This window comes from Saccostrea echinata, unplaced genomic scaffold (assembly GCF_033153115.1).
Source record: "Saccostrea echinata isolate AGI-Se365-2 ecotype Australia unplaced genomic scaffold, CSIRO_AGI_Sech_v1 ptg000054l, whole genome shotgun sequence".
In the NCBI taxonomy this organism is placed as follows: Eukaryota; Metazoa; Mollusca; class Bivalvia; order Ostreida; family Ostreidae; genus Saccostrea; species Saccostrea echinata.
Genome location: NW_026889803.1, coordinates 4,266,109 through 4,286,893, shown reverse-complemented (window position 1 = coordinate 4,286,893; position 20,785 = coordinate 4,266,109). Strand labels below are relative to the sequence as shown.

Here is a 20,785-nt window from a genome sequence, read left to right as displayed (position 1 = left end):
AATGGATTACTCTATGTGGAATTAAAGCCAAATCTTCTAAAATGCATTTGTAAAAATGAACAATACTTACAAAGACTAAATTGATACAAGTTTATCAGAGTATTGTATTCATTTAATTTCTCTTTTATCACTTAGAGAAAAAGAAAAGATAGATGGTAGACATTTTCCTTTTTATCGTTTCATACAATTCTTTAATATACTTCTAAAAGTCTTTATCTGTTCTAAAAATGTGTCGAGAATTTCCCTTTCATAGTTTGCCCACTGTCTGGCATTCTCCCCCAAGTAATTTATATTAGAAATAATGGTTCCATAGCCTGTTACCGATTTTGTAAAAAGACAAAAAGATTAAGAATTAAGAGTTGGAGAAAATCTGGTAATTTAAAAGAATGTTTCTCCCTTTACTCTATATACTAGTAAAATTCTTCAAATTATCTGCACTTTATCACTACAAGAAACAATCACAAACCAATTTTACGTAGCACATCGTGTCGTCATAAAAGTATTTACTGACATGTTAGAACCATTGTAGGGGAGTGACGAAACATATAGCGGTAATAAGAAAAACAAAGTTATCCCATTAGCAACTACTGTATGTGTTCTTAAAAAAGCAAGTTTCATATTTTAGCGACTTTGGCGTGAACAACAATGCGCTAATTCATGAATAAATCATTAAAAAATACTGTGGAATCATCATTGTTCGTGAGGGACCAATGTTTGTGGACTTCCTGGGTCACTCTTACCAACGAATTTACATCCTCACGAACGTTTATTTTGTATAAACATATTCATTCATTGAATCTACCCTATAAACGAGTAACCCATGAAATTACGTCCCCACGAACGAGTATAATTTTGCTTGCCCACGAACATTGACCCCCAACAAAATAAAATGATTCCAGAGTACAATTCAATACAACACCAGGGTACGCCAAGCACTCAATACCAAGTGATTGCGCTAAATTTTGAATGTTAATTTTTGTACACATACAGTATGTTTCATCAATCCCGCGCATCTATTCATTTGTCCTGTCCAAAATATGTTGTAAAACACCTGTGACGATTCTGATCGGCCGTTTTTTTCCAGAATCCATTATTCAGGTTCATACCTATGATGGCTTAAAATGCAGGTACATTGTATGTTTGTAAATACCTACGATTAAATTCTTATTCTTTGAGCTTCTCTTTTATTTCATTTCGACAGATCATCGAAATATATTACCAGGAAGGTACTTACAAATGGGATAGGCGTCTTGCTCAGCGCATTGTTTAGTTTTACCAAAACACACATATCCCTGTTTGTTAAATGGGAGAAACAGGTCTTATAACCAGTGCTCTTTAGTGACCGTTTTCACAAACTGCCGTTAGTCTTCTGCGTGGCGCTGTGGTTAGAACGTTGCTCTAGAGTCGCGGCGTAAGGAGTTGAATCAGTTAATCCTTTATTCTGTCGCTATTTGAAAGATTATGGCTAACTGAATTTCAAACCCTTTCAAATACTTGCTTTCAGATCACTAGTAATAATTTTTTAAGCAGGAGTATAATTCGAAGAGGGAAGGACGAGAACACACGGAGGATTTTGTTTTAGATGGTCAATATCTAGGCCCCGTAGAATTTGTTTATAATTGAAAAGTTTGGATAATTTTCGGAATATTTGTAGGAAATCTGTAGGAAATACAGGTGTTGGTCCATCACACATTCATATTTTCTACACTGTTCGATCATTCTTGTCCACAGATACAGTTTAAAATTGCCTTCCTTCTATAATAAGAAAGCATTTCGGTTATGTGCAGTGTATTCTCTTCTTCTCTTCACACTTTTGAACATGCCCAAAACATCTTAAAGCATTTTCCAAAAAATAAAATTTACATTTTTAAATCAATTATATCCTTAAACCTGTTGTAATTACTCATGATAAATAATACATTCGATATGATATACTCTTATGATTTTAAAATTTCACAATTTTTAATTATTTTGCCATGTTGTACCCAATACGATGTCTCGATGACGAAGAGTTACATAAGAAGTGTGCCAAAATCTGGAATACATGAACACAAAATCTCATTGAAGTTTAAAAATTTATACTATTATAGGTAAAGTTTTAAAGTTCTCATTCCTTTCACTTCCTTGGTCATTAAGCATCCTTTTTTACTATTATTCGAAATGAGGAAAAAAAGGTTTTATTATTTATTATTCCAACTTTGAATGATATTAAATATCAATCTGAATGAAATCCGATCCTTTGATCTGATTTTAATGATATTGTATCAAATATATGTATAAAGTGCAAGAATAAAGTTAATATATTCTATAACAACTAATCTATAACAAAATAAAGTGTCAACAAATAATTTTTATAATAAATATTTTCTTTGTGTTTTTTTCTTTATTCTTCCTAGTTTGTTTCGACATAATACATGTACACATACTCGACATAGCACAGCATTACAAATATACAATTATCTCAATATACCTTGAGATATACTTTAGAAAGGTTAATTCAACACCAGCCATACCTAAATTTGCACAAAGAATTCCAAAAATATATTTTTCAATTCATAATATCGAGCAATATCTTTTTCTGCAAAACAAATCCATAAATATGTATTTTTCAAAAAGGAATGTCATATTGATCGCTTTGTTGTTGTTCTCATCATCACTATTGATGTTTGATACATCGGAGAGAAGTACAATATACATAAATACCCAATTTCCTTCAAAGACTCTCTCCAGAACAGCAATCGAATAAAAAAGTAAGCATGCTAAGTGCGTACATTAGGGTTTGTTGAAGATATGGTTCCGAGAAAGGGATCACAAAGTTTCAGATTTTTCAGTTTTTGTATTAATCTAAGGAGATTTCTACAAGATAGATGATGCACTATTCTAATGGCTTTCAACATCTCTATAATAGGATCCTTCTCCAATTGCAATTCTTTTGACCGTGAACAACAAAAAGATACCACAAAAGTGACCTGTGTTTTGCAATAAGCGATTTCTCTTTGACATTTAATTTCTACCTCTTTATCTTCTTTTCAAATTCTTTTTACAGACATCTATATGCCTACACGGGCAGCTGTACTGGTGACACATCCAACACGGAAGTTGCCTCACTGTGATTAGAGTATTCCAATTGATTTTCTGGGTATCTGTCCTCAGTCACACTAATTGGGTCACAATCAACATATGCCTGATTCTCCCCAGTCACATAAACTGGGTCACAGTCAACATATGTCTGATTATCAGCTGATTCATAATTCTGAGATCTTGTGTCGGCACCGTTGGTATTCTCCCTTTGACGAGTTCTATGGATGCTCAAGCAGTTAAGCAACATTTTGCTAAAAACAAATAGTACCTTAACTTTACGTAAACCTTAACATCCTTTTTCATAATCAATTACTGAGATTTCTAAGGGGAAAAATTTATAAATACCTTCTTAAGACAACTGCCAGCAACAATATAAAGAAACATAGTATAACTCCACATATAGTGACTATCACAACACTACTTGAGGTCTCTGTTACAGAATATGAGCAATATATTACAATAGTCATCAGTTTGTTTGTGAAAGATAAAATATAGAAAAATAGAACAATTTACGTATTACTTTTAGCCATAGAATCAGCTTGCCTGTTTTAGTGCTGGAGGCTTTCTTTTGACATCCTATTCTGTGGTCACAAACTTCATGTATGCTACAGTTGCATTTCTCTCTACAGCCAAACCCATAGAATCCTTCCACACAAGTACCACCGGTACAGTTGACACCAAAGGATCCTATACAAGCTATAATAAATGAATGTTATAGAGGCATAATTGGCAAAAATACCATTCCTTGCCGTACTTTTTTTATTAAATCTTCAGACAAATGTACAAAGAAATCCATCACATGCACCTGATGCATGTAAGAATATCAAGTACATGGTGAAATGCTTTCAAATGGCAATTTTTTCCAGGCTATCCCCGGATGCACTGTAATGTTCTCAATTTTCATTTATATTATCGAATAATAACTTGGTTTTACTTCTGAAATTTTATCTTTCTTATCTTTCTATCGGTAACAGAAATGAAAATGATCTTAATTGTAGTTCGAAATATTGAGTAATTAGACTGGATTGCCACTATATTATCGAATAATAACTTGGTTTTACTTCTGAAATTTTATCTTTCTTATCTTTCTATCGGTAACAGAAATGAAAATGATCTTAATTGTAGTTCGAAATATTGAGTAATTAGACTGGATTGCCACTTTTTTTTTTTTTTTTTTTTTTTTTTTTTTTTTTAAATACAAATAGAGGAGGGGTATCCATACTTAAGTCCACATCATGTAAATTCTGTAAATAACACAATTTATTAATTTAAAATCCAAGAATGTACTCATTCTAATTTACATGCACTCTTTCGAATCATAGTGAAATTTTGTTTTGACATATGTACATATAAATAATTGTGATACTTTGGAAACTCGAGAGAGAAATTATAGTTTTTCGATTCGCTGACGTTATTTTTAATCTGAAAGTATTAACCTTTGTTAGAATTGTTTTAAAAATAGTTTGATCTGCCATCTAGAATTGTCACCTTTCTCTGCTTAAAGACATGAAGTATTGAAATCTATTAAATATATATCAGGGTGTCACCACATAATGTTTAATTGTATTGTATCACTTGTAGCATATGTACCTCTCTCTCAAATATGCTTTGAAACTGTCGAGGCGTCCTGAAATTATACGCATCGGAATTGGTTTATTTTACAAACAATAAAATATTATTGAATGATAGTGTCGGATTCAAAAGTCTTTGTTTAAAAACTCTACACCCCTCCAATACAACAGTGTCAATTTCCCTCTTTCCCTAAACTAACAAAAGAAATAAATATGAAAGGTTCATTTAGAGGAGTTTAATGCGATTTTAGAAATTTTTGGAAATTTCATTTACTTACGAAGGCATGTATCTCCCACCTCCCTGAAATTGGTACAACATCGAACAATGCCACTGCAAGAAATAAAAATGAATCTCACAGTGTTAAATGTCAGAAAAGTATTAGCCAAAGTTCGGACACGTCTAGAATTTTGTCTGAACCGACGTTTGAAAACAAAAATTTATTTTAAAAAAAAAATGGTGGAAATACGGTAAAAATACTTACCCATTTTGGCGACATTTAAGACCTTTGACACATGGCAAATTATTAAAAGTAATTAAAATGGTTGTAAAGAACAATCTTGCCGTCTTATGTCTAACTGGTTTGTGCACAACCATCCACTTCATACTTGTACTATTAAACCACATAACTCTACATGCATGCCAAACATGAAATGTTGAACATGTAATGAGATAATGATCCCTTTTTTTTTTATTACTCATGTATATTCCGGTTAAGGAACAGGCTGACAAAATTTAGCCTCCATACACTAAAGCTCATCAGTTTAGTTAAGAAGAATGATAGGTGGATTCTGATCTAAATGAAGTGATCAACTATAAAGTCTTACATTCGCAACATATTTTCATGCATTATGCAATGCAATATATATATATGTGTGTAAAAAAAAAGTACTATTTCCTCCTTTTCAACCCATACAATGAAGTACAATTAAATTATATATATATAGTATACTATAGAAAACAAAGCTACTTTACGGAATAAATTATGTTTGACTACCCTTTTTTGTCAAGGAATTTCGTTTTGTAGTGCCCCCTCCCCCAACTGAAAATATCTAGTTTTGCCGAACCCCAAACTAAAATTGATTCCTACGGGTCTGAATTACATAAATGTGATAAATCACATTTAATTAAAGCTAGGAAGAATATATTAGATTAAATCCCACAAAGATCCCTAAAAATACCATCTTGTGTATCTTGAAGTTTCAAAAACAATGCAGTCCTTACTCATAATAGAAGATCTTTCTAAAATCTTTGGGAAGGAATATTTATATATTCATGGGTTTTTTTTTTTTCATTTTAATATAATTCGTATTTTAAGTGATAATCTGAATTGAATGACTTCAGAAATATTGAGTACATGTATATCCTACTTTGAAATTTTAACGAAATATGGCGTTCTTGGGGACATATTTTATTCTTCACCCCTGAATCTCAATGAAAATAGCTTTATAATGCAAAAAAAAACTGTGACAAATTCAACAGGTTGAGAGATATCGTTTTATTTCTTCATAAAATGGAGATTACCAATTTGTTTGATAGACGAATTCTCATCATTATCTAACATGTAATAAACACATTTTCTGCACTTTCTATTTTGTTTTCCGCGTCACTTCTCCTGATTCATAATCATAATAACTTTACTTATTCTAGATAAAATACAAAACAAACGAAGTTTTTGAAGTGTAAGTATCTACTTATCGCATCATCAGATTTCTTTGTCTATTATCACTTAATACACGAAGTTTATATTTATTCAAATTACTGCATATTAAAGTTGAAAGCAAGATGATCCTATGACAAAACGTTTGCTTTGAAGTACACTGCATATCATGCATTATTTGTCTTCATTTTAGAGATAGATCATTACACATATAAAATATGTGCTTACGTGTGATGTATATTACTCAGAGAACATATCAAAATGATTCATTATTCAGTTTATTTTAAGTAACTTATGTATTACATTGTTATTTTCATATATACGATGAAAACCTTTACTCCATGCCTCTTAAGAACATACAGTGTTTTATAAGTAGAAATCAACGATAAGAGAACCAAGCTACCAGGATGGCCACCAAAGATACTTCCACTTCTCAAGTCAGTTTTTTTATGACAAGAAATTACTGTACTTTTTTTGACAGGTGATTTAAAAGCAATATCTATATGAATGAATTCATAAATCTGATTTATACTTCAGTTACTTAATATATACCTAAATAAGTATTCATCGTTATTTTCGCTTCTGCATCTAGAAAGACAATTTCAAAACCTTGTCAATGTCTAGTCTTGAAAATTCTTTTCACAACGCCACATTATCAATCTAAATACAAGATACAACCATGTAGAAAATATTTGGTATCAATAAAAACAATGAATATATTATATAGTGATATAGTTATACATACTTAATAGTTATACATATTATAATGAATATATTATAAATGACTGAAAAGGATATATGAAATAATACAATAAATACTAGTCAAAATAATCCCAAAAAAACAATGTTACAGAGAATAAAATAATTGATATTTAATAGTCTGTTTGCTATCTTTTATTGACATGATGCTGTATGTAAGAATTATTGCGGAAACATTCATCGACAACTCTCTTGTAATCTGTTAAACAAGAAAACTCCGAAACCTACCGGAGAGAAGAGAATACTTACTTTCTTAACTTTTGACAGCAAAATAAACTACTTTTGTATTTTACTCATTATTCTTAACTTGGGTGATGTCCGATTTAACATGTATGTCCACTTTATTTTAGAACTTGACTTTATTTCACATTCCATACAAGGCCGTAACTAGGCTCTGGTGAGATGATCGATTTTCGGAAATTGAAAGTAAAGTTGAAAGTATTATAATGGATTCAGTACAAAGACGCAAATAATTTCAGATCAAAGTAAAGCTATTTTCAATTTTCACAAAACTCTAAAAAAAAAAAAAAAAATCATTTCCATCACATTTGCCTCACTTGCCTCGATGGTAGTTACGACCTTGCCGTAAAATAAAATTATACTCACAGTTCCCTTTCAAAGAACGGAATTCTTCAAATCAATTTTCAATTTAAATACATCTATTTTGAAAGGGAACGTTAAGTCAAAATTCTAATTTCTGTATTTAAAACCTCAAGTCTCATATACAGCATCTTACAAAAGTGGCTGCTGATATCAGCAGTTAAATTTTACAATAATTGCTAAATTGGAGCAGCATGGGGAAATGCTTATAGTGACGAAGAATGGACACTTTAAGTGCCAGTTGTATCCAGTCGATGCGTTTACAGTCGCAGAGTAATACAAATCGTTCACGTCATAAAATAAGCATAATATTTTTAAATTGTCATTAGAGAAAGGAAAACATCTATGCGAGAAACATTTCATCTTTTTGAAAAAAAAAATTAAATGCAAATCCGGTACTTTTTTGTCTGCGAATATTCTCAGAAACTACTCTTCCGAGTATGGTTAACAGGCATGTTGTGTAGTTGTGCGGAACGAAGGTCATTTTGCACGCACATTCATGCATGCGAGTGCGTGCTTTGAGTAAAATAACTAATATAATTGAAATGACTTTATGTGTCATAATTTTTATGAAATATATACATATATTATAGTGTAGATAAGATGATATGGTTGAATTAACATGAAAACATGCGCATAAAAGTGTGCTTTGCTCTGATTTGCTGGGATAAAAATTGCAGTAACTTGCTTGTCTTTTTGAGAATACTATGACATTAAAATACAGATATACATGTATATTATGATATTATGAGGTTCTACAAAATGATATAAACAAAAATTCTTGAAAACATTTGCAAGAACGTGTGCTGCAATTTGATTGGCTGAAAATTTAAATGGTTATAACTGTCTTAGTTTTCAACAAATCAATACGAAAGGATGACTGCACTTAACGCCTATTTTTGGGTCTTTTTCGGTTGCTTCTGTTGCTTTTATATCTAAACTTTATTTCACTTTTGTATGTTTATGAAAGAATCCTGTCAATTTGGAACCAAATTTAAATCTTAAAATGATTGTAGATTGTGATACAATAAAATGATTCAATGTTTTTTGTCCTTACTGCTTTCCAAATATAGTGACTTTACACTTACCTGCCCTTGATTGAACATTAGATATGCATGAGAGGTGGAGCTAACATTGTAAGAATGGCTCTAAAATTAGACTTGATAAATAACAATGACATGTTTGGAAAAAAGAACGTGATCACTCTTTCCAATCTCCCTCTCCATTCTGTATGGCACAAATACACTTCTGACAAAAGCTTCAAAACGAAATTAACAATATGAGCACGTCAATGTAATTAAAGCAGATTTTATATCAATGCCAGATGACTTGACGTGTTCGAACACAATGTCCTAGTTAGCACAAAACATGCTACCTTACAAGTCACGTGACGGAATTTAGTATTCACAAAGTTATCTTGGGTAAGAAATCACGTGGTGAATTATAATATTCAACATGTCACAATCCTTGGTTACAACACAGAGAGCGGATGTAAGAAGAAGCCGTTTTTTCTCTTTTTAACCATGAGCGCATGTTTGTCTATTAATCTCCTTTTGACACATTATTATTTATGCAAATATACAACTACTGTTAAACGTAGAACAATAGACAAACATGCGCTGACTATGTATAAAGTCAGTAAAAAAGTGGGCGTCCTCATTATCGAACGGAGATTCAAGAAATTGTGATGACCCCTGCCTTTGAAAACAGATTCGAAATTCGTAAATACACACTTTTATTAAACGTAATTACATAAAGTTGTAGATTGGATGTTGACCATTCTTACAATGAAAAGAAATATGCTTGTTTTGAAAGTTTATTTTGTCGCAAATTTCGTGTGTCCTTAAGTGCAGTCATCCTTTAGAATCTAGATCAGCGTAATGTGTTTTCCAGATTACAGTACCATTAAAATTGAATGGGACATGTATACACCGTGCTCTGAATTCTGAGAGCATGGCACATTTTGTGAAAACTTTAATACCCTTTGCCCAAGAATGTTTGTGGCAAGTTTGGTTGAAATTTGTCCAGTGGTTCTGGAGAAGAAGTCGAAAATGTGAAACGTTTACAGGCAACACATGACACACGACAGACGACAGACAGACGTGCCCCGGACGCGATCAGAAAAGCTCACTTGCGCCTTACGTTCAGGATTTTATTATAATTGGTCAATATCAATGCAATGTAGAGTTTGTTTATAATTGAAAAAGTTTGGATTCATCAGTTTGAAATTAAAGTAGGAAATCTGTGAAATCTTTAGGAAATACAAGGTGTTGATTCATCCCCATAAGATTCACGTTTGATTTTTTTTTTCTGTGGTTTTATACAGGTTTAAACTTTGTCTCCTCCTGATAAGAATCGTGTTCCCTACACCACACTTGTAAACATGCTTTAAAACATCGAAATGTATTTTCCAAAAACTCAGATTCAAATTTCGAAATCAATGATATCCTTATAATTGTTGTAAATTACTGATGAAAATAAATATATCCGGTATGATTTATACTCTTGTAAATTTTATCATTTGAACATTTTATAATTATTCTGCCACGTTGTACCCAATACAATGTGTATCTAACGAGGAGGTACACGTATCACTAGAAAAGAGTGTACATAAATGTGGAAAAATGAACAAAAAATCCCATTAACGTTTTAAAATTAGCGCAATTAATAATTGATAATGTGTTATATAACTTATGTTGCTCAATCCCTTCACTTCCTTAGTCATTGAGCACCCTCTTTTTGTACTGAGTAAAAATAAGTATCAATCAATATATTTTGAAGTCAGTATTTTCTTCTTTCTCTTACATATTACATGTAAATTTACAAGGCATAGCAAAGCATTAAAAAATACATCGACTGTAAAACATTTTTCTTTTCAATATACTGTGAGCTAAACTTAGAAATGTTGTGTAAATACCGGGAAATATCTAATTTCGCAATCCAAATTCCAAAATACATGTATGTATATTTCATTGAGAAACGTCACATTTCAAGGAAAATGAGCGCAATTCCGACTATTCACTTCTTTGTCATTGTTGTCATTATCGTCAATATACTTTTCAATCTGTTAAAATTGACAAATCGAAGTGTGTGAATGAAGACAAAGAGAAAAATATCATATTTTCTTCAAAGACTCTCTTCACAGACAAATAAAATGAAAGCAATCTTCTACTGTATAGACTAGGTTTGCTGAAACAATGGTTCTGAGAAAGGGGTCACAATTCTTCACGTTTTTATATTCATCTAAACAGATTTTTAAAGAACGGTGCATAAATTATGGTTCTTCAACATCTGCATAATGAGACTCTTCTCCATTCTTACAGTTTTGTTGTCTTTGAATAGCAGAGAGATAACCACTTTCGTGGCTTGTGTTATGCAATAAAAGATTTCTCTGTGAAATTAAAGGTAGAATTCCAGTCCTCTTTCTGTTCTTTTCAAACTCTTCTTTTAAAGACATCTGAACCAATACACGATGCGGCAACACTGGTGACACATACGACCCGGAAGTTACCTCACTGTGATGAGAGTATTCGAATTGATTTTCTGGGTATCTAACCTCAGTCACACTTTCTGGGTCACACTCAACATATGTCTGATTATCAGCTGATTCATAATTCTGCGATCTTGTGTCGGTACTACTGGTATTCTCCCTTTGATGAGTTCTATGGATACTCAAGCAGTTGAGCAATATTTTACTACAGAAAATAGAACCTTAACTTTAATATTCTTTTTTTTCCAACAACTTCTAAATTTCTCTGTGGAAAACAATTTTCATTCAAAAATACCTTCTTAAGACAACGGCCAGCAACAATATAAAGAGACAGAGGATGACTCCACCTAGAGTGATAATCACAGCCATACACGAGGTCGCCGCTACCAGATATTACAATCGAAATATTATCAAAATCATCTTCTTTTGTCAAATCGAAAAAAAAGATAATGAACAAAATATAATTTATAGTCAAGTTATAATAGTTTAACATTTAATATACAAAAATGGAACAATTTAACGAATACTTTTACTCGTAATTCCAACTTACCAGCTGTTGTAATGCTAGAAAGTTCAGAGACTTTCTTTCGACACCCTATTCTGTGGTCGCATACTTCGTGTATGGTGCAGTTGCATTTCTCTCTACAGCCGAACCCATAGAATCCTTCCACACAAATACCACCAGAGCAGTTGATACCAAAGGATCCTATACAAGCTGTTATAAATGAAAAACAAATTCATTGTTTATACCTTTATTTATTACATTTTTATAATTATACACTTTTAAATATGAAAAAAAGTGTAAACTGATAGCTACATGTATATTCACCAAAGTCATCTGAAGCTTTGTATCCCTTCTCCTTTTCCCCATTGTGAAAACAGTGAGGGAAACCTAATTTTATCAGGCTATTCACTCCACGTCAAGTTATGTTTTCAAATACTTGTTAAAAACTCACATGACAGGTATTGTATTATAAATTTTATAATACCAGAGTAGTTTGTTTCGATTGGTAAAATTTAAAATGAAAATTAGATCATATTATGTGATTTGACTGGAAACCCGATTTTTCTTTTACTGGAATGGGAGGGTGGGAATTGGTTCCATATGTGTGGTGCCAGTGATATTTATATCCTGAGAGGAAATGCTAATTAGCACACATTAATTAACATTGGATTTTGCAAGGTAGTTATATATGTACATGTATATATGAAAGAGATATTTTGTTTAATGGATATTTTGATAACCGGACAGATTTCTATAATCTACGGATGAAGGTTATTTTATATTCAAATATGTTTTTAAGGCGTATCTGAAATATTATTGATCCAACCTTATAACTGGTCACCCTTTTCTCTTTCTTAAAAACGTATGATAAAACATGGAAATCTATGAAATAATAAAAAAAGGATGTCACCATATAATGTTTAATTGAATGGTAGTTGTACGTCTCCACTTAGCAAACCCGTAGGAAGCAATTTCAGTTTGGGGGGGGGGGGCACTATCAACCAAAAATTCCTTGACAAGCAAAAAAAAAAGGGGGGGTTTATCAGACGTTTTTATTGAGAGGGCACAAGAATATAGTAGCTCTGTTTTCTATTGTAATCTATATATCGGCAAAATTATTGGAGGGCACGGCCCCCCGTGCCCCCCCCCCCGGTTCCTACGGCCATGCTTAGTCTGAAATATCTTACGTTTTCCAGGCTTTTTTCACGATTTTGATATTTTACGTGCCAGGAAAACGTCATTACTAAATCTGGGAATTCGCCGCCTCCAACCGGAGGCGGCATTCTCGGGTTGATTTTCGATACTTGCAAACCGAATTAAATGTCAAACTCACAACTTATCAATAGTACAATACTTTTAGTACTCATCAACATTGTTTTTATGGTTCGTTTATAAAATATACAATCCAATGAAAACATTTTATCTGACTGTCGAGATTTGTTTTCATTTCGTGCATTTTAAAATCTTCCAAGTCCTGTATCGAAATGTGAAGTAGTATTTTCTTTTCATCGATATTGGTGAGTACTAGAAGCATTGTGCTATTGATAAATTGTGAGTTCTGCATTTAATTCGGTTCGCAAGTATCGAAAATCAACTCCGGTTGGAGAAGGCGAAATTTCCAGCTTTCGTAATGGCGCCGGTTCTGACGTTTTCCTGGCACGTAAAATATCAAATCGTAAAATAAGCCTGGAAAACATCAGATATTTCGGACTAGTCTCCACTGTATCTCGTATCACGTATAAGAATTACATGTGGTCTGCAATGTTAAAACATATTTTGCTGAAATCAGATTCTTTTTAAAAATGTATTTCTATTGACAATCGAAGACAAGTTCAGTTACATGTAAAACGGGTATCAGAATTGGCTTTTTTCGAGAGGAAAAAAAACTATGTACAATAACGTGGAATTAAGGGATCGATCATACAGCAATAAATTGAAGGGGGTGTTGAATGAAACTTTCTATACAAAATTAACAGCGGAAAAAATTCTCAGAAAAAAATGGAAGGGGCGCCTGCTCCCCCCTCCATTTGGATTTTTGACCCCACCCCCATGCAACCCCCCTCCGACTTGACAAACGGTATACATATTTCAAAAAGGTTCGCTTAAAGGAGCTTAAATTGGCTTTAGTAATTTAAATTCACTCACGAATGCAGATTCCTCGCTCTTGTCTGTAATTGGTACAGCATCGATCAACGCCACTGCAACCAAAATAAATTTTAAAAAAGTATTAGCAAAATGACTGACTGGTTTTTTATTAATATGATCTTAAAATATTAAAGAATCCTCAAGCAGTGTAGATTCAAGTTTAATCAAATCATGATCTCCGGGAGGTAGGTTAAGGTTTACAATAGGAGATCAAACTTTTACATATGAATAGTTAGGAGAATTTTTTTAAAAGCAAAGCCATGATTTTATATATATATATATATATATATATATATATATATATATATATATATCACATTTTACAACAACTCTTAAACTAACATATTAATATAGAAAGCACAAAGAATTTCACTTTTATAAGGATACCCACTTCCGCCCCAGCCCGGGGTTGAACTCTCGACCTACGGAATCTGTCTCCTAGCAGTAAACGGACAGCTACATTCGTAAGCAAGTTTTTTGACCGGGCTGGGGCGGAAGTGGGTATCCTTATAAAAGTGAATTTCTTTGTGCTTTCTATAATAATATTTCTTCACTTAGGGCAGTTATGTTAGTTTAAGAGTCGTTGTAAAATGTGCTTTATAAATAAATATTAATTTCATTACAACGTGTATTGGTAACGATCCTCTAATAAAAAACTAATATCCAAATAACTGTTTCTCACTTCCATTCTCAATGACCGTGTAGTGTAGAGCAGCGCCACGAGAATTCCATCGGCATCGAAAGCAAGTTTTTTGACTTGACTAGATAGCCGAGCGGTCTAGCGCGCTGTCCCTCTACTGCTAGGAGACAGATTCCATAGGTCGAGAGTTCAACCCCGGGCTGGGGCGGAAGTGTGTATCCTTATATATATATATATATATATGATTGCGCCCATGGGAAAAGGGCCCTTATGGCAATTTTTACACATTTTAAGTTTTTCATGGATATTAATAGAGCAAGGTTAGAAGTTGTCAAATCTGAATTTTTATGACCCTACGTCAACTCTAAGTAGGTTTTTTCTTCATTTATATCAATGATACTTTAACAGGTAAACAGTGACGTCATGTTACTTTCGCACCAACGTCAAAAGTTTTCAGAGTGAACATGACTTTCACTTTGCATTGTAATGTTACTACGGTAATAAATGTATGTTATTGAGCATTTCCAGAAACATTTTTGAGTCATTGTCTCTTTTAATAATTGTATAATATGATAATGAATAGTTGTATTAACTATTATCCATCATGCAGTTGTGTATAGAATTATGCGTGTTTGTTCGTTTGTTTGTTTTACATTTCACTATGCTGGAATGTCAGGAAAACCCGAGAAGCAAGCGGCTTCTGTTCAATATCAATTTATTCTCTCAAAACCAAATTATTTATCTCGTGTAATAATCGTTTGAGAAACCTGTAGAATTCATTCGAAAATCATCTCATTTTAAGCATGGCTCTCGATAGGACAAGATGTCAATTTTTTTTTTTTTTTTTTTTTTGGGGGGGGGGGGGGGGGTTGAATCCAGTATAAACGATATCTCTTTCAAAATGTGAAGTTAAAAAATATTTCAAAGAAATTCTCGGGAACAACAATAAAATAGATGCTGCTGGGTAGTGAAAATTTGTTGTTTTTTGTTTTTGTTTTCTAATTATAATTAGACAGAAAATTTGTGAAATGTAGTGAGTTACCGTATACGCTGTACAACAATTTAAGGACATTAAGTTGATACACTTCATGTTAAGCAATATTCGATAAAAAAAAATTCAAACAAAAAATCAGAAGGACTTCTGTCCGCATGTGGTAATAAAACTTCTTTTTTTAAATTGAAAGATACACATTTTTTCAGTCACAGCAAGGAACATTTTTGAATAATTAATTTTAAGTAAGCAGGTTGATAAATTATAAACAAATGGATGAATTATAATTCACATGCATTTAAAATGAAAGGAACAGATCCAGGATGACAAGTGGTTGGATTGTGTGTGTGTGGGTGGGGGTGGGGGGTTAAAAGTTAAATGACAGAAACATGCAATACTTGTAGTTAACATGAGTTTAATAGCATACGAGGGTTGTCGTATTTTTAAAATATTCCTACATTTAAGGTGTGCAGGGGGGGGATGCCTTCCCACCACCAACCCCATAACCTCCAGATACGTCTTTTGGTTAGGTTTGAAATAATATTGACATATAATTCCTCAATTTATTTTTGCACTTTGAACTCTCTCCTTACGTACATGTATATGAGCAGGGTCATTTTCAAAACAAACAGCGATCATGAGCTCCACATGCCTGGAACTGGAAACTTAACTGCTATCAAATCTAGTTAATCATGAGAAAAATTTCGTCCTAGAATAACGATTTTGTTTGATTTTGTAAAATTAAATGGTTTTAGAAGAACATGGGTATTAATAAATATCGGGAATTTTATTGTCATTTCAACAAATTTTATCCGAACTTTGAATGAAATCAGTATGTCATTTTTTAAAATTAATAACAAATAGATTTTTCTAAGAAATAAATCATAAATAATTATATATATGTTGTCGTTATGAATCAATGATATGCAGATTAATTAATAGAATTTTTTCGGCTGGGGGGGGATGTGTAAAAATTAAGTTTTATATATCCAGTCAGTTAAATGCGACTGATTCATAATATTCCTTGACTGGCTGAGTTTTTAAATGACAAATTTTTACGATGTGGCAAACATTTAGGTACATGTAAATATTGTTATGTGATGGTGTGTGTAGAATCCCCCCCCCCCCCCATTTCTCGCGGCTTCTTTATCGTATGAAATTCTAATGTTATTGTTTTCAAATGTTATTGTGTATGAAGTTTTACAATATAAAAATTCCATTCTTGCCTCATGCCAGAGATTTGGATATGTTTATTCTTGTAAAGCTTTACAGATACACTGTAAAGTAATTAGGTCCCGGTAATATAAAATGACCCTGGCCCTCTTCCCCGGTCTCCTGCACTGCCACAAAAATAAAAAAACTTGCAAACATATTCTTAGTCTTGTGTGCAGTATATTTTTAGCATTTAATTTAATTTGTACAATGCATGTTTAAATACAATTTGATCTTAACAAGATTTATTTCTGAATCAATAAATCCAAATAACAAAATCAGCCCGTTTACATAATTCAACAGCAAGTTAAGCAATGTCATACTAAACCGATAACTGAGATTATTAATTCAATAAAAAAAAAAAAAACGAGTTTTAGATTGATAATAGAAATGCTGAGATTCTATGAATGACAAGGATTACATATATTTGACATTTGTGACTAAAAACTGCAGATAAAGCTAATAAAACCTTTGAACTTTTTTATGCACAACACAAGTACCAAAATGTTATATTTTCGAGTTACTGAAAATAAATAGACAGCAAAAGAAAAAAAAAGAAATAGAGATTTCTTTTCATAATACGATATTGTTGTGTTTTTGAAAATTCGCCTTTTCATTAAAGTTTCACATTTCACATTGTATTAATAAACTCGATTTAATGTAACATCTCTCTCTTTCTTTCTCTCTCCCTCTCTCTCACACACATCAGGTATACATACATGTAAACTTTTTTTTTAAGCTAGAACAATTAGAACAATTTTATTTCATTCGGTAGTTTTTGTTTGTTTTCAAGTACTTACATCGGAAGTGGCAACAACAAAAATAAGACGACAAATTTTTTTTAAATTTTATTTTATTTTATTTAAATTTATTGATCATTATTACTGAAAAAAAATTCAAGTTATTTAAAAAAATAATTTCATGTTAAAATAAATAGATGCACATGTAACGGATTTAAAAAAATAAATGAAAGTCTGGTTCAATGTAGTATCTATTTCTTATTCTATATATTTTTTTCTCTTTCACTTTGACAGCTGCTAGTTCCATAAGCTTTCAAAAATACTTTTAAAGAAAATATAAATATAATACTTACAATTAAAACTTTTTTTTACTGATAATAAGTAAGATTTTTAAAAATATTTTTTATACTACGGGAGCAAATTTGTATGAGAATGTTGATTTTGAATGGTGTTTAAAAAAAAGAAAGTCCCTCTCTGGTACCTCTCTAGTATCTCGCTTGCCAGAGTTACCTCTCTTAATTTTATTTATAGTTCTTAAAAATAATATCACGTCTGTCATTCGTTCCTACATTTGCTACATTTGTGAAAACTTACAAGAATACTTTTCTTTTCTGTTGGAAGAAGTGTGATCAGTTTTTGGCAATTAAAGCATTTTACAACAAAAATTTATGCGCGATGTACCAATGTTTCAATGTTTACATGATCGATGTGTTGAGAATGGTGGGGCGGATCTTATACAGGAAAACGATTTCCTCTGCAATATTTTGATAATATACCCGTGTCTAACAAATAACTTCAATTTGTCTATATATCAAAATCGCATTCGTTCATCCATATTCAATTATCCAGAAAATCACCTTGTCTGAAGCTTCTATACATGTATAGGAAATGCATAGCACAGATCAGAGACGTATTATAAAGCTTTGAAGTAAAGAAACGGGTCTCGAATAAAATTCTAAATGTTTTAATTTATATCAGTGGACTAGAAGATAAAGAACTGAATTAAAGATATAAATGAAAATAAATAATTATTTCAATGTTGAGAACAACCACGAAAGTGAGCTAGACGTATCAAAACGTAAAACACGTGGATAAAAAAAAATCTGCGTCGACGCTCACCGTCTGCAACGTCATATCTTTATGACGTTATTTCTCTGTTTTAGCAAAATTGCCATAAGGCCCTTTTGTCATGGGCGCAATCATATATATATATATATATATATATATATATATATATATATATATATATATATATATATATATATATATATATTATAAAACATCCCCAGTGTCCGAAATACTCAGATTAGCTATGTGCCCCATGGGCCTCTTGTTGGTTAGGCCAACGCTTGAGAATAAAATTTATTTTAAATAAAATTTGTAGAAATAGAGTAGAAAAAATTAATACTTACTCGTATTGTCGACATACAACACCTTTGGCTTTGACACACGAAGGACTATTAAAATTTAGTAAAATATTTGTAAACAACAAACTGGTCGTCTTAATTTTAAATGATGTATGCAACACCGTCCACTTCATGTTTCTCAGTAATTTATGTCCAAGACCTCTTTTCCATTTTATGCTACATTCTTCATTTGTATTATTCCGGGTAAGTTTCAATGTTTTCTTTACATATTACACTTGCTATGATTCATTACAAATATTTTCCTCTTAAGCGCATCCGATTTTTTAAAGAATGCTGAGTGGTTTTTGGTCTAAATAAAGTGTCCGAATGTAGTCCAACATCCGCAATCCATTTTCGTGCATTATGCAATAATTATTTAAATGCAAAGTTATACTTACGAGTTGCAATTCTGAAAATAGTTATACTTCTGGAAGAACTTCCAGACTCATAAGACTTACCAGTCACTGAAATGTGAATGTTGCAAATTGTACTATGTACATATGGTAATTAGAAACAATTATAGGAGGAAAATAAAATAAATATACACGCATCCTATTTAAAGCTAGGGAAAATGACACAATATTATTTCCCATAAAGTTTCCTATAAATACTATCTTTTGTACAATCTAATTAAAATTAGTTCCTTTGTTTTTGTTTGGGACATATTTCATTGAATGAATCAAAAAGGATTGGAAACAAGTTATTCCTCTTCTTAAATATAACAATATGCCTTGCAATTAAAATAATACATAGAAATATGAAATAACAAGTTTACAAGTGAAAATTTATTCTGTTCAATAACATTGCAATTTAGATCCTTTCATCCTTATGTTGAGATTATGTGTGAGAGAATCAAAGCAGATTTCCAAATAACACGTTATTTCCTAAAGTCAGCTAAATCTTTCAAAATTCGCAGTGGAAAAGTCACATTTATGCTTTGCTTTCGCTTCCTTTGGATTTTTTATTTATTTATTTCTTCACTTCAAAGTGAAATTCTGAATTCAGTAAATTGAATGACTGAAGAACTGAGTATATCTCCAACATATTTTTTCATAACATAATCAGACACTGACGTTCTACAGAGACTTATTTTATTCTTTGGCTTTATACATTATATTTTTGCGTAAATCTATCATCAAAGCATTTCTTTCAAGCAATTTCAATTTGGAATGGAAAAGGGGGGGGGGGTTACAATGGAACAAAAAAATTAGAAGTCCTTGAAAATTCTTCAACAAGCGACAATAAAATGTAACAGATGTTAATATTGAGGGGGCAAACCGTAAAATAAGCTTATTTCTACTGCATATTTTATGCGGGCAAAACTATCGGGTGTGCCTTCCACCACCACCACCACCCCCCCCCCCCCCTTCCGTTTACTAATGACCTGTTCTTCTACAGGTGATTCTTCTGACAAAGGCACTTCAAACCTTGGCTCGGCAAAACTTTTGGCAATAAAACATGGATGGAGTTCCCTTTCATCCAGTCATCTCTTCCATAAAGCTTCTTCTTGTCAAACATTCAAAGTATGCTTACATATGCTTACACTTCATAAAAGAAGTCGTTTTTTGCATGTATATGATTGAGTATGCATATAATATTCTTCTGGCAACTCCAGTTCTCAATGCAAAAGTCAACAAATAATAAAAATTATAAATTTTATTGCATAGTGTTATTATTGAAGAAAAGAATTGTTTTTCTATAATGACAGTTTTTTAAGGTCATTCATACAGCACATAATGCAGTTATTATTTACCTGACAATACACTGCTCTTTAAAAAACTATTCCTAGGACTAAATATTAGTACACAACCTTTTTTTCTTGTCACTAAAATTGCCAGACAAAATAATGATGTGCTTTCCAAAAGAATTTTTATCTGGATTAAATATACATGTATATATAAAAATCCATACTTGAAATCTAGCTTGCCTCAAAACTAAACAATCAAAATTAAAAATTAAATGCATATCATCAAAATTCATTACTTAA

At 31.9% G+C, this 20,785-nt stretch overlaps 2 protein-coding genes across 2 annotated transcripts; both read right to left on the bottom strand.

The window, feature by feature from the left end:
- Nucleotides 1–3,547: 3,547 nt before the first annotated feature.
- LOC133171811 (uncharacterized) lies at nt 3,548–5,340 on the bottom strand. The gene is made up of 3 exons (XM_061306611.1): nt 5,135–5,340; nt 4,931–4,983; nt 3,548–3,777 (listed from the first exon to the last, which is right to left on the bottom strand). The coding sequence occupies exons 1-3, from the start codon at nt 5,275–5,277 to the stop codon at nt 3,548–3,550; spliced, it is 426 nt and encodes a 141-aa protein (XP_061162595.1). The 5' UTR covers nt 5,278–5,340.
- Nucleotides 5,341–10,442: 5,102 nt separating this feature from the next.
- LOC133206231 (multiple epidermal growth factor-like domains protein 10) lies at nt 10,443–18,933 on the bottom strand. The gene is made up of 5 exons (XM_061342178.1): nt 18,805–18,933; nt 13,810–13,862; nt 11,710–11,874; nt 11,455–11,542; nt 10,443–11,364 (listed from the first exon to the last, which is right to left on the bottom strand). Exons 1-5 carry the CDS (start codon nt 18,930–18,932, stop codon nt 10,944–10,946), a joined length of 855 nt encoding a protein of 284 aa, XP_061198162.1. The 5' UTR covers nt 18,933; the 3' UTR covers nt 10,443–10,943.
- Between the last annotated feature and the right edge of the window lie 1,852 nt (nt 18,934–20,785).

Bases quoted from the DNA above. Each gene is read 5' to 3' on its own strand.
- LOC133171811 (XM_061306611.1), bottom strand. From the start codon at position 5,277: ATGTGGTTTAATAGTACAAGTATGAAGTGGATGGTTGTGCACAAACCA. The intron at 4,984-5,134 runs GTAAGTATTTTT...TATTTCTTGCAG, and splicing joins CTTAAATGTCGCCAAAATGG to TGGCATTGTTCGATGTTGTA. The intron at 3,778-4,930 runs GTAAGTAAATGA...CATTTATTATAG, and splicing joins GGTGGGAGATACATGCCTTC to CTTGTATAGGATCCTTTGGT.
- LOC133206231 (XM_061342178.1), bottom strand. From the start codon at position 18,932: ATGAAGTGGACGGTGTTGCATACATCATTTAAAATTAAGACGACCAGT. The intron at 13,863-18,804 runs GTAAGTATTAAT...TTTTGGTTGCAG, and splicing joins GTTGTATGTCGACAATACGA to TGGCGTTGATCGATGCTGTA. The intron at 11,875-13,809 runs GTGAGTGAATTT...CATTTATAACAG, and splicing joins AGAGCGAGGAATCTGCATTC to CTTGTATAGGATCCTTTGGT.